This window comes from Anarhichas minor, unplaced genomic scaffold, assembly GCF_050575085.1.
Source record: "Anarhichas minor isolate MPS153535 unplaced genomic scaffold, ASM5057508v1 ptg000010l, whole genome shotgun sequence".
NCBI lineage: Eukaryota > Metazoa > Chordata > Actinopteri > Perciformes > Anarhichadidae > Anarhichas > Anarhichas minor.
The window spans coordinates 11,001,732-11,026,446 of NW_027466456.1; the positions used below are offsets into that span (position 1 = coordinate 11,001,732).

A 24,715-nucleotide genomic window follows, 5' to 3' on the forward strand; every position below is an offset into this window, starting at 1 on the left:
ATAAGTTCCTATTCTATCCCTTTGCGATCAGTATCCTTTGAGCATATATATGCACACACACAAACACACAAATGCACACCACTCCCCGTATCTACAGTACATAAACATACACACGCGTAACAGATGGACTTGCTGTAGGATGCTGTTAGACTCTGGAGAGCTGAACACGAGTTTTCTTTTGGAGACTTGAGCCTTTTTCCTCTGTTTCCTTCTCATAACAATTATGAAGTCTCTATTTCAAGGGGGAAATACTTAATAAACTATTCAAATACTTCCTGGAAAACACTGACATCGTGGCAAAGTACACTACCAGATAATGGGGAATAGTCTAGACACTCTTTAGATCAAGTAAGTCTTTTTAATTACACCAGGAGCAGTGGGTCTCACATCATTTGAAATGGAAACAAATCATTTTTAAACATTTATTGTTCAGTGTCTCTAAATTTAAATAAACTCTATAATGAGATTCTCATTTTGTCAACCAAGAGTTTCCGTTACTTCCCTTAAATGTTCAGTTATTATTTATTTTGTAAGAGGAAACACTGTAACCAGTGGGGAAAAATGAAGTTTGGAATGAAACGTGTCCCATTCCAGAGACTAAAACTCTGCACATAAAATAAAAAAGATTACTAGTCGTGTGGCATAATAAACACTTCATTTAAACAGACATGGACGTTGTAGCCATCACATCTGAAGGTTTTAAGGTTTATTTTGTTTCATTGGTAATTAGCCAAGCATAGCAAGCAGGGTACTTTTCTGTGTTGAAAGCATTCCTCTATGCTCAGGATCAAGCTGCATGTAACTACAGTATGCGCTATTTGAAAGAATGCTCAAAATATGTAAATAACTTGCGTTTTATAAAATATCTCTGAAGTTTAATTGTGCATTGATGTGTTGAGTGAGTTTAATGACCCCTGTACATAGTAAAACACAGTTGTTCAATGTCAGATTGCATGGACGTCAGTAAAAAATCTGTACCCTTTTTTTTCATTCTGGACAAACATTTATTGCAGGTGCGTGTATTTAATCTGAAAAATCAATACATTCATGACATTGTGGTTTTACTGTTCAACCCAACTTTTTTTTTCTTTTAAAATAGGCCCTACTGGCCCAAAAGTTAACCAGGAAAATATGTTGGAAAGAATTTAAGTGCTTCTTTTGTATAATTTATTTACACCACTCAGCACCTAAAGTATATACACCTTGCATGACAACAACTTCAAAGCCCTGTCATGTTGGAGCTCTATGTTTCAGTCTACCTCACACCCGTCTCTACCCCAGGAAGGGAGTCTTTTCCTGGGGCTGCTCTAAGCCCTTAGCCCCGCTCTCACCCCCATCCCCCCACCTCCTCCCTGGCTGCTCACAGCCGGCAGGGCTCCCAGTACTAGACCCACTAGCCTCCACAGATATTTCCTGAGGAAAACATATCACCTCAGGCTAGACCGGTCGGCTGATATGCTGAGGCAGCAGCAGCCCCAGCCCGCAATCCACCACAGGCCTCAACCTCACTCTCCCTCCCTTTTCTTACTCTTGTTTTCAGTTTCTCTTTTATCAGTTTGTCTTTCTATCTTTCTCTGTTTCTGTCAGTTTTTTGTTTATTTCTCTACCTCCCTTTCTCTAACGTACTGCCTGAGAACAGAAACTCGTTACAGCCAATGGGTAGAAATCAATAAACTTAATTGTTTTTACAATATGAAAATACTTTAAAGAAAAGAAATCCATCAAAATCATCTCCTCGTCGTTAACAAGTCTGAGAGAGGGAATAATGTGCTGTAAAATTCATCAGAGGGCTTTACCCTGGAAACGTACTGAAATTGCCTGTTGAAACAGGTGTTTGTGGCAGAGGAGTGTGATACTTTTGATATTTCGAAGCATTAAAAAAACAATTATGTAGTGTTTCAACATGTTTTTTTCACTGTCGTACTTGCAAAAATAGACTTCTGAAAGAATTGTGATGCAACTGTATTACACCCTGAAAAAAAAGATGGTGTCTGGCAGAAATATATGGCTTTAGGCATTCAAGAAACAAGAGGTTACATGTTAGACACCCCAAGATGTGTCCATCCTTTATTCAACTAAAATATCATGAACCCTACCTGAAAAGACCCCCTACTCAAAACATGTCTGTAGAACAATAAGTAGAATAAAAAAACAACCAAGCCAACCTGTTTTCACTTCCAACTCGTCAAATACTCACGCTTTCTCAGTGCTCCTCGGCATTTGATACCTATGCGCCGAGGCATCCTCTAGTGTCTGTATGAGATGCACCATGTATCATTATTAGATACTGCAGAGCAAGGCGGAGTGGATGGATGGGTCAAACAAACACACAACTTTCACCCAGGAGGCCACTGTTCATGACACTATGTGAAATCAAAAGTCATCCATGACCTATTTGTTGGATAATTACATTGCAGCACCTGCTAAGATGTGTGTGTGCCTCTTGGAAACTGCATCAAGACGCACACTGTCTCTGTTTTCCATTGCTTTCTCAGGCTTTCAGTCAGAGGTATAGACATGACTTTGGTAACAATCTTCAAAAAACTCTTTCCTGCTTGCTCTTTTTAAGTCACATTGGATAAAATGTTACTGCAATAAAAAAATTACCTTACTTGTTATAGCCTCGTGGTCATTGTGGTGGTTCTTTTCTCCTCTCGTTTGTCTCAAACATGACGCAGGTTAAGGAGAAGATAAGACTTAGCTTTTGGCAACCATCCCCATCCTTGAGTCCAAACCAACATCCGTCAACATCTTTGGAAGCTGCCGAGGACAGGAAGGACTCGATGATGTGTTTTATGTGGGGAAGGAGGGTGGGAACCCAGTGGTGCGATAGTAAAACAGAGAGGACATGTTAAATGTATTGATACCATAACCTCAGGAAATCCCTTTCAGCCCATGTGTTCTCATCTCCCTATCACTCTCTTTCTGTCTGTCTGTTCCCATGTCTCCTCATGAAGGCATTTTAAGTCTACCTTCTTTGTCCTCCCACCATTCCCTCTGGATATTAGTTAAGGTGATGGAAGAACTCAACAATAACATATTCATAGTCTGCTGTAATGCCTTTGACCATCCACAAGTTATTGTGAGACATGACAGTAAACCAGGCGCTGTTCTGAAGGGTATACAGATGGAATCTTGTCTCACATCCTGAGGTCCTGACTGTATAAATAATAGTAAACTTAATTTCCTTTTTCCCTTTGATAGTGTTGTTGTGGTTATATTCAAGGTGATGAGTGTCAAAATCTAAATAGTGAGTCAGTGTGCTGAAACATTATCATGTGTATCACAAGGGCAGCAAAACAGTTGTCTACAGTGAATACTATTTCCCTTTGTATAATAAAAATGACAAAGTGCTTAGACAATGAAGACAAGACACATTGTCATAAAAGTATACAGTCAATAGTGGTATTAAAAAAACATGAATTAAAAGTCAGATTAAAAACTTTGAAAAGTTGATACGTTAAATGGGTTAAATTCCTTATTTGGAAATGTGTTTTTTCTGAAGCTTTCTTTTTTAAAACATTTCCTCAAACCAATCCTTTAGAGCAACCAGCCTGTCACTATCAACGAGAATGAATGGAAAATGTAGATCATCAATTGAAATAAGTATACTTGTTAAGTGCTTTTATGTAGAAAAAAGAATAGGCCTAAAATGTATCCATGAAGTACCCCACAAGAGTATGTTTAAAATATGACATAACAGAGATTACATTGAGAGAGCTCAAAACCATGTGATGGATATTTAGCCTATAGTTTTATTGTGTTTTATCATTATTGTTATCAAGATCAATGCAAAAAAATGGATCAGTTCATATAGCGTCATCCAATTCTTAACCTAATAGAGTTTGTGAAGATATATAGTTTCTACAAAAGAGCCAAAGTTGAAGTTACTTGAACAATGTTCAGGTCATAAGGGTACAATTTCTTATATTGTACTATTTGTATACTGTAAGGATGGTACATGTAGGACCAGATACAGCATCCTATGACTCTGACATTGCAGAAAAAGTAAGAGCCAGCATGAGTTTCACTTGCTAGAGACCATAGTAGTTACAAGCTGTCCTCAAGTTTGCTTATCAGTGATTTCCTGAGTGTAGCTGATGGTTAGATGTATCCGACAGTGCTGACGCAAACTCTCAGCAAGCCAACACAAGCAAGCGTGTCTAAGTTGTATGCATATGCAGCTAATTTGCATTGACAACTTTAGAATAATTGTCATGTCCCCTGGATGACATTATTTCCAACAGCGGTACGTGTTAACTGGTAGCATGTTATCACAATACAAGTGATCGACAGAGTGCACCTGTCCATAAGACTTTCCGCAGTGCAACAACTTTGAAGATATTTTACACTTTACCTAACACCAAAACATGTGACTACATAGTTTTATATTCCTGTTTGAAATGATTAGGTATAGTAGAATAGTTATATGCAGGCATGAGTCGATAGAGTCATTTAAGGTGGTTCATTTTAAAATATTGAATACATGCGTACACAGTGTTACCTGCTAGACATGTTTTATTGCTCAGGAAACTTTCCTTTTTTATTATTTATTTTAGTTACTCATTGTTGATGGAATGACTTCCCTGCTCTCAAACTGCTGGCATCACCTCAGTTGCCAGGACAAATGGTTTAAGTGTTATGAATATGTCCTGTTTACTTTTCTTTCTGATATGAAAAGTTAACACGACAGCTTTAAAAATGAAAGGACATTGTAAGATTTGTGCCATTAATCAAAGTTTAATTTTAAAATGGCAGCTATTTCACTTTAGATAAAAACTATTCAGCCGCTGTTTGACCCAGGTCTGCTCTCCACCCTACACTGTCGCTGAGGCCACAGGAAGTCAAGGCAAAGAGGTCCATTACACCTCGAGCTCTATCTCAGCCTGCGTCAGGACAATCCCACTTAGCATGAAGGATGATTCTATCTGTCCGCTATCTCATTTTGCCTGTCCGAATGCCCCCACTGGCCTGAGCCCACCTGCAGATCGACCGCTGTGATTTGTCGGGACCCGATCCCGGGAATGATAATTGATTTAATTGGTGGTGATGAATGAAGAGGTTTTATGGAGCATGGATCATAAGTTGGTGACAGTCTGGGGGATAATGAAGAACGTTTATGGGTCAAAAGGCAGAATGGTCTTGTTGTGGGTTTGATAAGTCATAGCTGAAGCAGTTTATTTGGTCCATGCTGGAATTTTCTATTGAAATGCTTCTTCCAGGCAGCATTTTGTCAGCAAGTGATGCATTTCGGAGGTTCAGTTCAAGTTCTTCTGAGCCTTCAACTTGCAACATGTGTATGTGTGTGTGTGGCTGTGTGTGTGTGTGTGTGTGTGCAGGCAGGGACAGACATTTACACACATAGAGTATTAAAAATATGCATGTATGTGTGTCACTCGGTCTATATTGTTTTGTTATATTTGTGTATGAATAACTGTAGAAAGATAATTGAATGATGCAGCCATAGCGGGGACACTGAATGGTTTGATGAGTATCAAAATTATGTTAATCACATCCTGTGGCCTTCACAATCACAAGATCACCAACTGGTCATCTATGGGAGATTTGCCACCGCCATTGTCAATACACCATATGGGGGAATAAGGTCAGTGACGGATGGTGGTCCATTCTTCCAAAACACTATAATCCTGTTTTTTTTTCTTCATTTATTTGTCCAATCCATGTCACTATGAGCATCTTTCTCTATGTGCTAGTTCGTACATATTCATGTTAGTAAACTCTAGCAGTGTGTACATTAGTGTTTTACCTTTTTATTATCTCATAAAACATAGTGCCAGTGCATACATATACACAATGTTGGAAAAAAAACAGGAAAAGTCCCAATGAGGTCCTGCTTGATGGCTAGGTTCCCATTGCTGCTGCACAGGTTACACATGGCATGTTAAAGTGTGTAATTGGTAAGATACGGTACAGGAATACTTTAACTCAAATACAGTATGTGCATCCCTTATTGAAAACTATTTATTTAAACCAGTTACCTGCAAGATTATTCAACTATAATTACTCAAAAATAGACTTGATAGGTTTAGATGCAGCATGAAATCCCACACAATGTTTGTCTTTTTTTCTGCACTGCTCGCTCTATGTCTGCATTCGTCCTTATCTCAATTTAAAATGCACCTACTACATCTACCCCCCCCCCCCCCCCCCCCCCCCCCCCCCCCCTCCTCTCTCTCTCTCTCTCCCTCAAGGAACATTGTAGAGTTAAAGAGAAAGGGAAAGAAAGAAACCAAGAGTTAGTAGGGTGTGGGCTGCCAAGATCCGATTTCCACATTCTTCCTATCGCCACACCTAAATCCTTAATTGTGTGGCCACAGACAAAGTACTGCACGAGACCACAGCACTCCTGCTAGCTGGCGTTTAGCTGCCGAAAACCTTGCTGTTTAAATTGGTCGGCGACCCAGTCTGCCTGCGACTGGGCTTTTGGAGCGAGCGAAAGAGAGAAAAAAGAAACGAAAAATAATACCAGGAAAAGAAAGGACAGACAAATGAGAGAAAATCCTTTTCGGAATCGGAGCTTGGCGAGGGCAACTGAGAAAATAAATATGCACATTTCTGCAAATCAAACAGCCACCACACCATCAGTATGTCAAATGTTCTATGGAGGGAGATTGGCGCCTAACATTTTTTTGAATCAAATCGTGTAGCAGCGAAAGTATTATGCTTGAAGGTTGTTTGTCTGCTCAAGTTGCAGCATTTTGGTTCGGTACTTTGGCCAAATGATAAGATGATATTAAAACATAAGGTAGGAGTCTGGATCGGCCATGATGGAATAGCCACAACATTTACATGATATAGATTTGATATTTATGGGAGAATAGGATGTGTTTATAACTAGTTAAATACAGTAATAAGCAAGGTGTTTTAACAAGGTGAGTTAGGATCAGATTTTCATTGAATTCCTTTAACTGAGTTTATGATGCCACATTGACTGAATACTGATACGCCAGTTACTGAACAGCTGGCATTTCTGTGGTGAGCTATGCGGGTTGCTCTGTATCCGAGTATTCACTTCCTCAAAAGTCTGTAGCCAAACAACAATTTCCTTTTCCCCTGTGGAAGTTTTCACTTACCGCCATACAATGCAGCACCCTGAATGACCACAAGACAAATAACAAAGATGGATGCAAAAATATCCCCATTTGACCTCACCTTTAACACAAACATTTGAAACAAGCGCTGCCGTGTCTCTATGTGGCCGCAGCCTAAAGGCCTCCTCATTATTCATCCATCTATTCAAAAAAACGGTGTGTGTGTGTGTGTGTGTGTGTTGGCAGCAAACCGGACAGGGAGGTGAGGTACTTGGAGTGTGTGTGGGAGGGTGGGGGTTTGGTTGTCTATGAAATAGAAAACTCAGAGAGCACATCATTTTCCTGGAGGTCGACGGGCCTCAAACACCCCACCCCCTAACCACTCCACCCGGACAAGCTGTGTCTGATCAATAAACCTCTATTTTCTACCCCACACAAGGTTTCCCATTCAATACAGCTGCCACTGGCTTTAAAAACATAGAAGCATGATCCATTTATTATTGGCTGTTACTATGATCTATCTGCTCACCCCACCCTCGCCACCACCCCACCTCTCTTTATGTTGCTGCCTATTGGGGAAAAGGGGGTGGGGGGGGGTCTCTTTATTTCCTGCCCATGCTGCGTATTGACAGGCCATCACTGAAGCCCATCAGTCATCACACACTGTACATGAATGTGGAGATATACAGTATGACGTATTGTTTTGAAATATATGCGATTCAGATGGTTTGCTTTAGGCTCATGCATACATTCTGAATGTGTAAAGCCTCTGTATTTCAGACACTTTACTGCACATTTTGAAGAAGAAAACACAGGTAAAAGTTCACTTTTAAAAATGATGCATTTAGTTGACACTCCTGTTGAGGAAGAACAACAGCGATGGCAGAATAAGCTCCATACGGGGCACCACACGAAGTTCATATATTTATTTGTGACGCTGTTTTATCTCCCTCACTGACAACAACCATAAATACATCAAATCAAAAATCACAAAATCTAAATGTATTTTCTCATCAAGTTCTTGGTTTGCAACAGATGGATCTGACACCTATGCTGCAAATACTAACCTTTAAATGAAGTGTTTGACGCAACATCTAAGCCACTTTGCCACTTGACATTTCAAGTGTCTGTGATCCTGATAAAAACCAATTGAGATCTGCATCTTCACATATAAACTATTTCCTTTGGCCTTACAACCATCCATAAACCTAACACAAACATAAGGATGACTCGTATTTCTGAACTATGCATGAAACGAGACGTTTTTCATCATCTTCACAAGCCTTCACCCACATTGCTCTTACACCCACACAGATCATTCAGTGAGGTTGTTTGAGTAATTGAATTTCAATCCATCTTGAATGGCTCTTGAATGCACACTTAGCCTTGTTGAAATGAGACAGGTATCCAATCTGTCCAAGACGCATTAAAAGTGTAAATTCTTGTCGGTCACATTGTAGCAGCAAGAATGTAGACAGGATCTTAACTTCTCTCTTACGGTCTTTTCATTCTTCACAAAACTACTTCCCTCACTTTCCATGTGTACAACTGATTGCAATACCCATGGTTGCCTCTGAGGAGAAATTGTCTGCAAGACTGCCGAGCCCTCATATCTCCATTTGTACAATTCACGGTCCCTTGCTCAGCTCTACAACAGCAGGCCTAATGAGACCTTCGACAAGCGTACCTATGAAGGGTTTGAATTGTCAGTGTTTAATTTAGTCCACATTCATTTGTTTGTGTGTGTATCCGAGAATAGGCCGGGTTTTTGCATTTGTCCGTTTTGAGCATGTGTGCGACAGCAACAACGTTTGACTGCTAAAGTCTGTGGCTTTATATTTGTGTTCCCTTGAGAAATTGCACCCAGGTTTACATTTATGTACTGTACATTTATTTGTATGTTCTCTTTTTCTCTATATTAATACATACAGAATGAACAATTCCCACACACACACACAGTCTTGCCAAACCCAAACTGGCTCACCATTTTCTCCAGAGGACCAAGCTGTCAGCTTTCTGGCCGCCACAGACCCAACTCTACCTGACCGCTCCAACTGGAGGTCCTCATTAATGTGGTCCACAGCATGCCAACTTGTAATAGCTTACACACAACTGTACAATGTTAGATGATGGGGCCCGCTGCTGTATATAAAAAAAATAATAATTAAGAACGACCAGAGAAGCCGCCTCACCACGTTTCTTTAAATACCACACACGACTTTTCTTACTCTCATGACTTAATGTTATTCCCATTCATGGTGTGTCCTTAAATTCTGATGCCATGGGAGAAGATGCAACAGCCGACCTATCTGCACTGTGCTAGATGAAAACATGGAGCTAGTGTGTTCTTTTTCATTCAAAAAAGGCAAACAAGGAAATGTTTCTAATATTGATGAGGCCAAAGGAAAGGTAGCAAGCGAGAGAAAAAGAAAGCCAATGACACACACTTAAACGTCACCTTAAAACTTGCTTACCACAGGATGTTTTGGCAAGTCAGCGGAAAAGGACGAAGGCGACCATTTTGTCCAGATGATGAATGGGCTGGGCTGACAGGTCACTTCTCTCTCCCTTTCGCTCTCTTTCTCTCGTTCCCTCCAGGCTCTCCTCTTCCTCCTACCTCTCCACCCTTCCTCCAACCCAAAGCTACAATTTGTTTCCTCCGACTGGCGGCCCAGTGACGGATTCTAGGTGACAGATTTACCGGCATCGGCGTGAGGTAAAACGCCTCCAACTCTCGGTAACACCTGAAGACCCACTGCCAGGGGGACGAGATTGAAGCACCATTTATATCTGCTGGGGTCCCAGCAAAGGGCAGTTCCTATATATCTCCACAACAGGGGACTCTGTCCGCATTTCTCAGAAAATTGCTCTCACTTCCCTATCCAGCTGGAAAGCGAGAACTTTCTCATTCCTTAAAACATATCTGGATTTCTTTCTTGATGTTTCTTCGCTTTTGGACAAAGGAGTATATGGACCATATGTGTGAGATTTCCCCCTCGGGCCCGAAGGAAGGAAAGCTGGGAGTCATTTCATCCTGGCCAACATACCTACCGCCCCATGTCAGGGAGCTGGCTTGAGGTTTGCAGTGACGGAGTTCACAGGTGTAACAACCCCATCCCTCCCCCCAACCTGCCACAAAACCACTTCTTACGGAGACCATAATTAATCCAGATCCAGGCCTCACCCAGAGACTCTTTAGGCCTATGGGTGGTCCACTACACACTGATACACAAATACACAAATGCACATACTGTACTGTATGTATATGCTGTGCAGTTTTTTACATTAAATACACACACATCTGCCTGTACAGCTCTGAAAATATACAAAAGGTCGACTTGCTGTTTTGGAAGACGCCAGATGGACTAACTGACTGATGACTGACTTACCAATTCAATAACTAGTTGACTAAATAGCTGACTTTATGATTGACTGACTGATTGTACAAGTGGTGGGACAACCTGACTGGTTCACAAACAGACCACTTACTCGTCACCACAAGCTGAAGCCTGGCAGCAGCCTGGCTAGCTATCTGGTCAACTGGCTAAGGGGTCGTCTCCCCAAATCATTCTCTGGTTGGCTGAATGACTGAATCTTGATAGCTGGACTGGCTAATCAACTGACAGACAAACTGTGAACTCAATGGCTGCCTCACCAACTGGCTGGCTGACTGACTGTCTGGCTGACTAAATTATTCAATGCAGAAGGGACTCCATCCAGATAAAATTAACTCACATCTCAAGTCTCCTTCTGTCCAAACTTCTGTCAAAAAAACTTGCTGGCCAACCTCCTTTCTACATTTCTCATGTCAGCAAAATGACTGCATTAGTTTCAGCGAGGAACACAGCATTTTTCAAAAGGGGAAGATTCACAAAGATGATCAAAAGCAGTTCAGAAAGACTTTCAGCGTGGCTGTTGTTTGGACACAGTGACTCTACAAGGATCAAACTGGTAATCTTTAGGTTACAGGGGATTATTCTGCAGCCAGACCAGAAAGCTTGAATATGAAGAAAGTTTTCGTTAAATATGATGTAACATCTCTTAAATCTCAAATCATGGGGATCCAGTCCAGAGAGGCATTGTTTAAATTACTTAATGTGCTTCAAAAGTACCAACACTTGGTTTTATTGTAATCTTTTACACTTTCATGTATTCAGAACACAAGACAATCTCACTTCTTTCATATGGCTCGTGTGGTTTCAAAAGGTCCTTTCTGGCAGAGAAATAAAAGATCTTTGTCACCAAGAAGCTGTCTCCAAATAAAATAAAGTGCCCCTGATGGTATGATACTCTGGTACAGAGTTATTGAATATTTAAGAGTAACTTCTCCAATGTCTGTATAAGTCTATAATGTTTTTTCTGGTACTTTTGTTAGGTGTGTGACTCAATTCATCAGTGATGGATTAAGGTTAATCACAGTGCTGCCCCATCTCTCGAACATTTTAAGCTCCCATGTGACCTCTTGGTTCCGTTGTGGAGGATTGGAAACGAACAAAAGAGCGTATATTTCCAGGACCAAATTCCTTCAGTCAAAGAGAGGAACTGTCCATAGATAATGTTTCCTAGTGTCACCATGACCAACCATTATGGCACAGTTAATGGTTGGGATCTTTGTATTTACTCTCCATTAAGTCTAAGCACATACAGCAACACACACAAGCTGTCATAGTGACCAAGTGACCTGCACATCACCCACTTCCTCAGCCTCTCACTTAGAGGTAAGCAAACACACACAGACACACACGCACGTCACCAAAAATTATACCTTCAGGCCTCCACAGAAAGGTAAGTAAACATACACACACACAGAGAGTGGAGCAGGACTTTATCATGGGAGAACAATGCCCACCCCCACCCCCCTCTTTTAAAACCCATAAAGCAGCTCTCTCAGCCTCTTCACCTGCCTGACTTTATGGATCTGTGCGCTGCAATTAGGCTTTATTAGCCATTCTCTGAATGACACAGCACAATAGTTGCCCTAATTGAATAGCAACACATTGATTAGAGGTGTAAGCCCTTCAAACTGGGCAGCAGTGGAGGATTTAGATTAGAAATGTTCACATCATGAGAACAGTAAAGGTGCTGGGAGGATTTGTTCTTTGTGGTGATTGTCAGGGCAATATGGCGGTAATCCTTAAACTCCTTTTTCTTTTTGTATTATCTCAGTCAATGTGAGCAGTGTACAAGAATGCATCAGCTTGCAGGAAAGAGTTCAACCTCAGATATCCTGACAATATATATGAATAAATACATATCATCAGCTTGTTCACTGTTTTAAGTATATCATTTGCAGAAAAGATGTGATCGGTTCAACTGTCCCGAGTTTGTCTGCATTATGTTAAATTTGTAATCTCTCTGATTCAGCCCTCCATTCAGAATTTATTTTTATTTTTCCCTCCTCAAAATTGAGCTCCTCCAAAAGGGTCTCCACCGTGTATGCATCTTAAAATGCTGGCTTTGAGTTTAAGTGTGTACAGGGAAACCTGAGCTTTTGCAAAAGCCCATGTGTGGGTTGGGGACTGTGTGGCAGTAAAGTTAAGTTGACAGTTCTCTCTGTGATCACTCAATTTAAATGTTGATATTGCAGATCACACAGCTGGTGTCATTAACCTGTATTTATGTTGATGATGTAGTGATCATAAAAAAGTGAATTGGTCCACCGGGCTGTGTCTTTCCTACTTTTAACCATATATTGGCAGTAGTGTTGTTTGGCAACTGAAAAGAGGATAAAGAAAAGTAGATGCTGACTTTTTTTTTTCAGTTGTTTTACAGCTGACAGAGATTGTTAATAAAATGACCTGGAAAAACAGTTGTGGACTTATGTCCTTTTCACACAAAATTAGATGGCATGGTGTAGACTTAGTGTTGGCTAAAATATGTAAAATGGAGGATTTGGAGAGAAACGGTTAATTAAATCTGACAGACACCAAAAAACAATATCTCCCAAGTTGTTTTAATAGTTAATCTGACAATTAAATGGGCTCTCAAACTGCAAGGTTGCTAATACAACAGTTTGTTTTACATTAGTGCTCAAGTGCATCAGAGTGAATTTCTCTTTGAAAACCGAATTGACAGTTGTCATAAAATGGCCTTCAAAAGCAACGTAACATGCCGACTCATACCTTAACAGACATCTGAAATGCACCGCAAGACGTGATAACTACTCGCTAGATTCTATATGTACAGTAGCCCTCTATAATTTAAAGGATTTCAAACAGAAGCTGAGAATTTCTGTCTGTTTATTCTAATGTGTAAAATGAAAATGTGAGTTAAAGTTGTGCATTTTGGCAGAAGTGGAGTTGTGTATGTGGCTTTATAGCGGTTCTGTGCCATTAGCACAGTGGTGAATGGCATGGCAGGTTTGTAGAAAGGGACAAGGGTTGGATAAAGGAAGAATTGAAAGGTCCATTGGGCACAGTTGCGTGCGTATGTATATGTGTGTGTGTGTGTGTGTGTGTGTGTGTGTGAGTGAGTGTGTGTGTGTGTGGCTAAGGGTCAGCCAGAGGGGATACGATGTGTCTGTCACAACTGACCGCTCTGCGACCACAGACACCAGTCGACCAGCCATTACTATTTGTGAGTGTGTGTGTGTGTGTCTGTCATGCAGAGAGAGTAAGACCAGTCCATCCTCTTTACACACTTTTTCACTATCCAGGCTGTTACAGCCAACCGCACACTGACCCCAGGGTCTTTGTGAGTGTGTGTGTGTGTGTGTGTGTGTGTGTGTGTGTGTGTGTGTGTGTGTGTGTGTGTGTATGTAGATGTATGTGTGTGTGTCTCAGACAGAAGAATAAAGCAGTTAACAACCCACCCAATCACCCAGGATTCACCTAGACTAACAGCAATGTGAATAGAGAATAGATTGTTAAAGAGGCAGGTGTGTGTGTGTGTGTGTGTGTGTGTGTGTGTGTGTGTGTGTGTGCGTGTGTGTGCGTAAGCAAACCTCTGTCATGAATGACCGCACACTCACCTGGCTGAAACTGCCCCAGTGAGAGGATTTTGTCCTTGTATTCAAATCATGAATGTGAATGATGGGGTTGATGGAAAAATCCATCCAAAGATTCTCTGTTTCATATAATTTCTCTGACACGTTTGTTCCATCACTATTCCATGATATATGTGCCGATAAAGTGCTGTCGTTCACTCCTCTGTTTACCCGCTTTGCATCAGGCGGCTGCTTCTACTTGAGTTAGTGAGTCCCTCCTTGTTGAAACTTTTCCCCGTACGATCCCTTAAAGTTAAGCAGTTGTTACTTGATTTTGGTGCAAAGAGGGCAGAGTGATTTTACCTTCTCAGATGCTCTATTTAAAGATGTTTGAAGGCCTACAGTGGTTAATCTGGTATTTGACAAGAACAATCAATAATTCTGGAAAAGTCAGAAAACAAGTAATATCATTTTAAGTATTTTGTTTCTCTTTCTTATCCTGTTAATCATCTTGCGAGCAATAGTAATGGAAACCAGGTGTATTTATTTGTTGTATTTTCTCAGTTGGAGAAAAGTCAGACTTAGCCTTATGGCTGGAACAAAGCAGAGTTTAAAAACTCTGAAATTGTGTGGCAGATTCTATTCATTGCAATGAAATCAGAGATGATCTGAAGATCTGCTCGGGGCGGCGAAATTAATCCACAAAGTTCAACCTTGGTGAACTCTGACACGCAGAGTTGCATAGTTGACCAATACCAAGCCGTCTTTACAGTGCTGACCTTTGACTTTGAGAGTAAAATACAGGAAGCTACCGTAGCTTGTTATCTGTAGCCTACTATAATACCATTCGCTTTTATTTATCCTCCTGTGTTGGAGTAAAAACTGTTGCACAAATGGTCTAGCTTGCCGACCATTATGAGACAGAAGACGATGGTAAAAATCCATCTTTTAAATAAACTGTGTGAACTCATTGTCTCATTAGCAACCGAGCTAAGCTAACAGGTTTGCTAACTGACCACAAACAAGCTCGTAAGCTTTTCCCTGTTCACATTTAGCAGGCTTCCACTGACGTTCTCAGTTGTGCCTTGGCCACACCTCCGCTGTGGAGTAAAGAGTCACACTTAAACATGTATGTTAGCAACTGCATGCCTGTCTGAGGAGAACAATGCAATGAGCTAACACTTGCTCCGCAGCTGTTTTTGACGTTCAAACTCCCTTATGGGAACCTCCATTTCACCTTAGAGCAAGCTGATGATGATATCACTACATGCTGTAAACAAACATCAAAGAATAAGACAATAAGTGCAAGGGCTGATAGGATATGTAGTTATTAACCCTTGCATGCATAACAACATAAACACACACACACACACACACAATATTGTATTCTGATAGAGACCTCACCCTGTGGTTTGTTTGGATTTTCTTACGACCCAGACAGCTGACAGTGTTGGCGTGTACTATTGTTCTTCCTGCTGGCTCTTGAAAATAGAAGCTTAGACGAAGCAATGAACAATGACTGTTACATGACCTGCTAATGGATCTAGCAGTTGCTCTGTGCTGGTGCGTGTGTGTGTGTGTGCTTGTGTTTGTGAGTGTGTTTAGAGAGCAAGAGAGATAGACAAGCACGACAGAAAGGATGTGTGTGTGTGTGTGTGTGTGCGTGTACATTGTTTATTGGGTCACATGCGTGCATGTTATTAATGTATATGGTTTTTAAAGTACCATCAGACGCATTAAAAAAACCATATGGTCTTTTAAGTGACACATCAGCTCTCGGGTTACATCATACATTCCTTTTACTAAAGGACATAACCTGAAATGGACCATAGAGTCTGGTATTTGTATGGCGAACAGGAAAATGCTTTCATATCCTCATTTTCCGATTTGACATTTTAGGCATTGGCCTGACACTCCTTTACAAATCCATTTAAAGGGTTTCCAACAGTAGTTTCTTCTAAATGGCCCACATTAACGAAACAAGTAGTAAGGAAGTCTAGGGTCAGAGCTGCAGCAGTCTGACAGTAGATATAACAATTAAACCTCTGTTCCTAAAGAAGTGCTTGGGAAAGATCCAAGAAGCAGGCAGATTAATTATAATGTTGGACATCCCGGAGTGTGTGTGTGTAGAGACGACAGAGAAGTGGTTAGGTTGTGTGAGTCAGAGTTACCACAGCATATATTCCTGGACATTCTCCGAGCATAATGTTTATACTAGGGTGAATTGTATGTGTGTATTGTGTGTGCTTTCTCACACTTCCCTCTCAACCCTTTCCATATTTAACTCCAACCCTAATTGTTTCTTTCCCTTCTCTACACGTCTAATCTTGTCTTGCACTCTGTCTCCCTGCTCTTTAACTTTTAGCCTTGTTTCAAGCTTTGCCAAATGCATGCAATGTCAAGAATGCAAATGAAGCACAAAAAGATAACAATAAGGCCTTGTCCACACGTACACAGGCATTTTTGTAAATGTAGCTTTTTCAATGCACTTTGGGGTTTCATCCACACCCAAAAGGCAGCTTAGGGAACTGAAAAGCAAGGTCGAAGATTTTCAGAAACTCCATTTTCAGTGATGATGGGGGTAAAAGGTAGTTTTGGGCTTGTAATGTCAGTGTGTGCCGTTATCCCCTCTGTGAGGCGTCACTAATGAAGCGACATGTCGTGCAACAGCGTCATGATCTATGAACGGCGGACGTGGCAAAATAACCTAACGGGAGTTTACACATAAATGTAAGGAACAGAGGCGTCAGAATGCGCTATGGAGGTCACTGCTACATTATCCAATGCAGCACCTCCATGACACAGACCCTGTCAGTAAAGTGCTAAAAAAAAGTTGAGACCAGTTCACCTTTAATTTGTGGCGTCACACCTGTCACACAGCGACAACCAGCATCTGTTTGTTTCTTCACGTCTCCTTCTTCCATTGAAAATGACTTGAAACCTGTTGCTGTACCGCTTGAGTGTGAACACAGCATTATTGTCGCTCTCATGTTTATCAAATAATGGAAGTGGAGAGACTAGTTGTAATTGTAAAGACAAAAAAAGATTTTGCCTGGCAAGCCATAGCTCTGGACATTGGCTCTTCAGGTGACAAATACATTTTAAGTAGTGGGTGTCCACATCTGATTTTAAGCTAATGCAGAGGTGGAAGAAGTATTCAGATCTTGTACTGTAGTAAAGGTACTAAAAACGTCTGGTGACCTGCTACAGCGCAGTGCTTAGTATCGGTGCTATATGTATATGTATATATTTATAGTCAGTGACACTATGCGGCTTAAATGTTCAACTGTTGAGGTCTGGTCACTGTGAAGGCCATTAATATGACTCACATTACTCATCAACCCATTCAGTGACTTCTTGTGTCCCGTATGAAAACACGTGCAGTCGTTATGTTACTCCACTTTATTTAAATTAGTCACATATTTCTCAAAACAAAGTGATTTTGAGTTGAAATCTGTGCCATCTCTCTCCCGGGGTTGGACAGGTCAGTGGTCTCTTAACCAGTGGCCTCCTCTCTCCTCTTACTTCTGCTCTTCCCTTGTATTCTACCCCTCCCCTGCCTTCTCCCATCCTTCTGTCAGAGATGTTAGTGGGACATTGACCTATGTGTAGATCTTCTTCTTTCTTCCTTTTCTCCTCTCCCCTCCTTCTGTCAGAAACATTAAACTGGTAGCCCTCTATCCCCTCCCTCCCTCCCTCCCTCTGATGCTCTCCTTTCTCCATCCACTTTTTCTTTACCATCCTTATTACCATCCCTCACTCCAATGTGATTGACACTTCATCAGGGCTGAGGAAGAGCCAAGCCTTGACCTGCTCTATGTCACAGTAGCCCACAGTATTGTTTTTTATTATCTCCTGCCTGCATCATTACACTCCATTAACCAGTGTTACAGCTGCTATGTGAAGCATATGTTAAAGATTATTACATCATTGTCAAATTAATTGTGATACCTCTCTACAAGTACCATAGACAAATAAGACTAAACGTTACAAGCCTGAAAATATTCTAGATACAGATTCATCATGATGTATTTTAAATCATTAAAAGGTGTGCCCTCAGACAATATCAGCATCCTTCCACATAAGGTTGTCAGCAGCAAACTTGCAACACTGAAACCTCTTTAGACAAACATTCATGCAGACGCACACACACAAACACCCACACTCCACTCTTCAGTCAAAAGGGCCAGTCTTTGTTTGATCCCTTGTGAGGTTTATCTCCTAAGCCCAAATGTCAACACTTGCTGTTGACAGACTAAGTTTCCTCCAATAATCCAGTGACTGTCCACAGCCTAAGCAGGTAACAGCAGTTGACCTAGGGCACAATAGAAAGTCAAAGGGATATGAGATATACTGAGGAATTAGGAAGGGACAATCAGAAAAGAGGCAAAAGCGCCATGCAGGAATTATGCCCACACGGAGCTAAATTTGAATATGCATCGTTTTCTTTCTTTTTTCACAATCTGTTCACAGAAAGTCGGTTTTCACAACCAACAGAAATCCTCTCAGATGAATCTAAATACCAGTAGAGGCAGCATGAGATACTGTTAAGCAGACAACTTTTGGTCACCTCTATCTGACCACTTATCTTTAATGCAAGTACAGCTTTTTACACAATACAGGTGTTGTTATTGGTCTATATAGTTGTGTTTATGTTGTGCGACAACTTTGTATTATAAAAGTTTTTCACATCGCCGCCGTCTTTGTTTTGTTTTATGCATCGTTGCTCTGTACGCCGGGTCCCGTAATATTTTTAGAGCAAATGACTGTTTACATTATGTCTCCAATAAAGAAAACAGAGATAGGTGGGGGGAGAGATGTGCATGCATGTGTGTGTGTGTGCTTCAGGGTGGTGGGGCTGGATAGGTGATTTCCTGAGTATGAATAGCGAGTGTGTTGATTATAATTTAATGACGTTAGTGTGTGTTGCAATTCCAATCCATTGTTATTTGATCAGAACAGATCAGTCATACATGCAGACATACTAAACTCATTCATGAACACAAATGAGCACACACAAACACACACATACTCAGACTTCCATGCAAACAGTACAAGCACAGAAATGTTGCACATGTCCCACCAGGTATCCACATGGTAATATACACATAGAGACAGACACACACACACACACACACACACACACACACACACACACACACACACACACACACACACACACAGACGCTCACAACAATGCTCAATGGTTCCTCATTAAGTTGAAAATTATAGACAATTAGTTGTGTTCTTTAATAAATCAGTGCATGTAAAAATATTTGTTTTACAGCCTTGAATATTGTATCTGAAAGTATAGTCAATGTGTGTGTGTGTGTGTGTGTGTGTGTGTGTGTGTGTGTGTGTGTGTGTGTGTGTGTGTGTGTGTGTGTGTGAGAGCCATTCAGATAAATCCAAACTTGGAAGTGAAACGTGACTGAGAATTAGTCCAAAGTTTGAGTAACAGGGTTGGCATGACTTTTTATTTATGTTACTTTTACCACCTCAAACTGTAAACTGTCTAGATAAAGTATCACTAAAGAACCTCTCTCTCTCTCATACAGTTTCAGGTGTCAATGATTTTATTGTAGTTCGGAATAATAAACAAGCCTTGCGCTCTCCATACTGTTCGTTTGTCTGCTGTCTGTCTTTTCATGTTTGAACCTTATGACCGGTCTTTCATAGATTCCTTTTTCCCGTGCCCCTCATTTCATTTCACCACAGCCCCCCTCCCCTCTCCCCTGCTCTCTCTCTCTCTCTCTCTCTCTCCATACAGGTTAATCATTCCAGTGTGGCTATTTCGCCAGAGCAGGTCTTATCAGTCTGTGTCATTTTATAACCTAACATCCCCCCTCTGAGCCTCCTGCCCCTACTTGTCCTCCCTCTTGTCATCCCCCTACTCTGCCCCCACTACTGCAAGTAACCCATCTTTAACCAATCACACCACAGCATTAAGCGCATGCTGCTGATTGGTGGAAGCTTCTGCACCTTGTCCAAATTGTGGTTGATGTGCTGGTCACTCAATGATGACAAGAATAATCTGTATCAGTGTTTATTTTTGAAGGGAGGTTGAGTGGTTACTGGTACTGGAATAGGAGGAGCATTCAATTATTTTCATTTTATTTGAGTCCACAGCAAGTTTACTAATTTGTTATTTTATTTTGTTGTTATAATGTATAACCCACTTGTTTGGCCTTACTGTTACAGGTGAAACTGTGAAGGAAATCATTGCACAGGGGTGAAATTGGATTTTTTTGAAGCTTCAGTGGGAACTGACTGAAAACAAAGAGTGGTAAACTATGACAACAGGATCAGGTTAGCTCCACAGTGGACATAATCAGGGCAGGCGTTTTGTATGTGCTGACCATGTTTGAGCTTTTATGGAAAACAGTATTTGCAGCACAAGCACATTACAACATGAAACATGCGTTTCTTTTGGATATAACCGATAATTTATTGTAGCCAATGTTGCCACAGTCAAACTTTTGACATTTTGTATTGAAAAGACTGAAATACAATCCGGATCACATATCAAGATATCTAAAAAAAAAAGAGTATGCACACATAAATCATATACATAATTAACTGCATTTTAATATAACTGATGCTAAAATGAAATGCAACAGGTCGGGCTGTGTCTAGACAAAGCCTCTGGTATTTTTCTACCTGAGCTTTAAATAATGTGGTTGTATTTGTCCTGCTTTTCAATAGCTTCAAAAGATGATGCTTGCTTGTGCATATAGGTCTTACAGATAAATAAACGAAACTGTTTCATTAAACATTTCCCTTAGAATTTAAATTGTATGCTTACAAATGATAGAAATAGTAAAAAAGAAGAGACAGTGCTTTGAGGAATTTATTACAACAGTGGTTTGTTCCCCTTACTGTGCTCGGTGGTGATTTTCCATCCAAATAATACCAACATTTTATAGGTCGATAAGACTAATAAATGATCATATATTACTAACATAATTATCTCTGCGTGTTGCCATTGTTATACTGGACGCGACTACAAGTGTGTGCATGGAGCGTGCCCTCTGCGACCCTTCAGGTGTGTCTGGCGGTCTGCCCCGGGACTTTTCCGTCTCTGCCCCTGCTCATCCTCCCCGATATATTGTGTCTCTGTAAAGTAAAATAAGTGTTTATGTGTTTGTATGTGGAATAATCAAAATATTAACAAAATAATTTCTTGTCTTTATGTAACTAATTTGGAATAGACTAAATAGCCTGAGCTTGACGTCGGATCACTAATTGATCCCTGCTCAGCCAATTACTGATACTTATTCAGAAGCAAAGGCATAGTTTATTGCGTATGGGGACCCGAAAATAAAGGCCGTTATAAGCCTGAGGCCGGGCCTGCTCACGTTTTCTATAATTGAGCAAACAAACCCAAAAGCTTCTCGGTTAAATTACTTTTTGTAATAGCTTTTGGGCAGAATTTTGATTTATAAAATGAGATACCCCTGTTAGAAAGAAAGAAAAGAAGAAAGGTAAGTACATTTGATTTAATTATATTTTATGACGTTCTAATGATCAGTGGGACCGTTACTAGATGATCACAGAAGCAGAGGGCATGATGCAACAATTGATTATTGAGATCAACTAAACATTACATTAAATTGCTACAGATAAAACATATATATAATGTTATAAAAAACAATAACTTTACGTTTTAGAATTATGCGTACCGGCGTGCATGCGTGCGTTGCAGACCCTGTTATAACACGCTCCAACCCACGTACCTCGCGCGCTGCCTTTGCGCTCCGTGCGCTGAGTCTGCTCTCACATGCAGTTGCATCACGTTGCTTGATTTCCTTGTTCTCCCTCCACTTTTAAAGTCCATCATTATCGGGATTAAACAGCTGAGATTTCTGAGAGACGGAACTGGAGGGTTTGTGGCGATGTTTCCCGGTCTCCTCGCCTGATTGGATCAGGGAAGGATGATGTCAGAGGACCGCATGAGCCCCGGATTGGAGGGAGAGGAGTAAACAAAGCCGCGAGGAGGAGGAGGAGGAGAGGTCTCCACATCTCCAGACAGTCCGACCGGCACACCGAATCCGACTTTACGCACAGAAGGGGGCGGCCCCGGTGGCGCGTACTCGTCTGCTAAAGCCTGAAAGTTACATTGAAGGTCTCACTTTCATGGGTGATGCGCCAAAAAAAGACTTTTGGAAAAGCTAAAGGGAAACCCACCATCGTATTTCAATCCGGACGCTGTGCAGTTTTCTCATTTGAGTAAGAGACCGATTCCCTAAGTCAGCACGCAGCTATTCCTGAATAACAATCGAAGGAATCACTCGTGTCTGCACTGCGTTAGTATTGCTCTTCCGTGCGAAAATGCAATTTTGAGAAATTACATAAATTAAAAATCATACGCACCGGCTATGCAACCCGGGCGTTTGAAGCCAGTCTGAATCGTTCGAATCAGACTTCGGATTCGGAGCATGGTCCGATAAGTGGACGACAGAAAAGAGACAAAAAGTAAGAAATAAAGAGCTTAATAGAGATTTGGAACACTTTCAGTTGTTTGTGGGGACATCTCCTCTCGCGTCCAGGTGTCCCGCCGAGCCGTGCGGAGTCTCCAGCTCAGGCCGGCAGCGCTGACATGCTGCCCAAAGTCGATACTGAATCACTGGGACTCTCTCGATCGTATGGAGAACAAGGGCGCATGCCAAGGAATATGCAAGGTAAGAACTGTCATTCATTTTCATCAAGTAAGACTACAACATGTCTTCATACACTTCCACTTTCCAGAACGTTATCGGAATGGAAGTCCTCAGCGCGTATGTCACCAAAAGTTTTGAATACGCGTGTATCCAACACATTTTCTGCGTAGGACAACGTAGGAAAATGACTAATGATAAGACAATTTAGGCTATTATTGCATGATGAACGTGTCAAGTTATCAGGTATTTGGAGCTCATTCGTTTTTGAGATTTTGGGAATTTCTCTTATCATGGTTTGGGGATAGGTGTTATTTTCTCGGAATCTTTACTACGATACTATCTTTACTATGATAACAATTAGAAAGCATGAATGCAGATCAAACCTGGACACACTTTTCAATGGTTTGGCCGGTGATCAAATAATGATTTTACTCAGTCACTCATGCTGGAAGTGTGCGTGCGCCTAATGCGTAAAAACGGCGAAACAGAGCAGAGGGGATCTGTGTATTTAACATTTTAATATCTGTAGTATTGGAATAAATCACTTAACTTTGTCTTAGTATAATGTTCAGAATTGAGTCTTGAGTTTGTCTGTATACAAACATTAGTTAAGACAGAGTTTTTGCCAATTTATCAAAAAGAACGAAAGAAAAGCAGAGCATAATTTCACAGGTTTCATTTAGTGATTTGCCTCCTTCCAATATTTGACCTCGGGACAGTGAACTTTAGTCTAAGAAGCCTGGTCTAATTTATAGCCATTGTAAAATGGTTATAATTGTGTGACAAATTAAGCTAAACTAATTGATATTTTTAAACAAATTTCTATTCTGTAATTTATAGAAAAATGCCTAAAAATGAATGCAATTTCAAAATTAGGTTTAACTAAATTAAAAGGGGGCACCAAATATCGCTTTTACGATGTATGTATTTTTCTTTTTAACATCTCACAAATGAACGTCTATCATTTAGTTGCTTTTGATCGTTGAATGTGCGAAATCAGGTTTATGATTTAAAAAATGTTCAGCTCTGATTGAGGAAAAAAAAAAATCAGATTGGGCTCATATATAAAACTTCCCTATACGGCATATATAACAATATTTTTCTTGATCTCTTTCTAAAATAAAAAAACACATAAAGCAGCGTGAATTTAAAAAAGGGGATGACTCCTCTGCCAAGATAAACTCACGTATCCCCCCCCCCCCCCCCCCCCCCCCCCCAATTCCCCTCACGTCATTTCACAGCAATATAAACTGGCAGTCAATTAGCCCGGTCTTGGTTTACGAGACGCTGATAACATACACTCACAAGTCAAGGAGTGTCTTGTTAGAGAGCCCGTTATCTACTTTTACGCAGGGCTAAAAACAAGGTAGCTCGGACTGGAAGAGGTTTTCCCTTGGAATAAGCAGCATTTTCTACAAATGTTCTAGCTTTTTGGAAATTTGAGCAAGTGGCCGTCGAGGTGAGAGCCAGCAGGTGAGAGACCGTGTTGTCCCGGTATGTTTCTGCACCTTCTAAAGCAATTTAACCTGCAGACACTGTGCGCACCTCCGCTCGTTTGAAGCAGGGATGCAGGAGGGTTCAACTGAACTCAATTTGGCCAAACATTTCCATCAAATAAATTATGTTTATCTTGAGTAATACAGACATAACCCAGTTTATTGTGCTTTTATAATTCATTGAAATAGCAGAAGCATAGATTATCAGCTGGAGAAAATATCTGGCTTAAACCCACAAGAATATTTCTGGAAATATTCTTTATTTGTGGCATTAGTACAATGTCCAACAAGAGCTACTAATTTATTTTCATTTACCACGGCCTCGTCCACTGCGTAACTGCCACCAGTGCACCGGTTATGTTAATCTTCTTTATAAAAGTGTGTCCAAATCTGCAGCCTGATAACAGCCCAAATGTTCTCCTTTTTGCGCTCATATGCAGAAGAAAGTTCGGAGTTTTCTTTGAGCTTCAGTGGAAAAACCGGCAGCTCGGTGGAACTTGTTGCTTCAGCTGGAATATGCAGCGCGGATCCCAGCAGGGCAACGCGTTAACAAACCAGAAATCATGTCTAATTAAAAGGTCT

The 24,715-nt window shown here is 40.8% G+C and overlaps 1 protein-coding gene across 1 annotated transcript in view; it reads left to right on the plus strand.

Annotated features, from left to right (window-relative positions):
* The first annotated feature begins 22,576 nt into the window (after nt 1-22,576).
* The window catches only part of nr5a2 (nuclear receptor subfamily 5, group A, member 2), a 62,102-nt gene continuing 59,963 nt past the window's right edge, over nt 22,577-24,715 (plus strand). The window contains exon 1 of the mRNA XM_076088140.1: nt 22,577-22,658. Within this exon, the coding sequence (XP_075944255.1) occupies nt 22,577-22,658 (82 nt within the window). The remainder of the gene's footprint in view (nt 22,659-24,715) is intronic.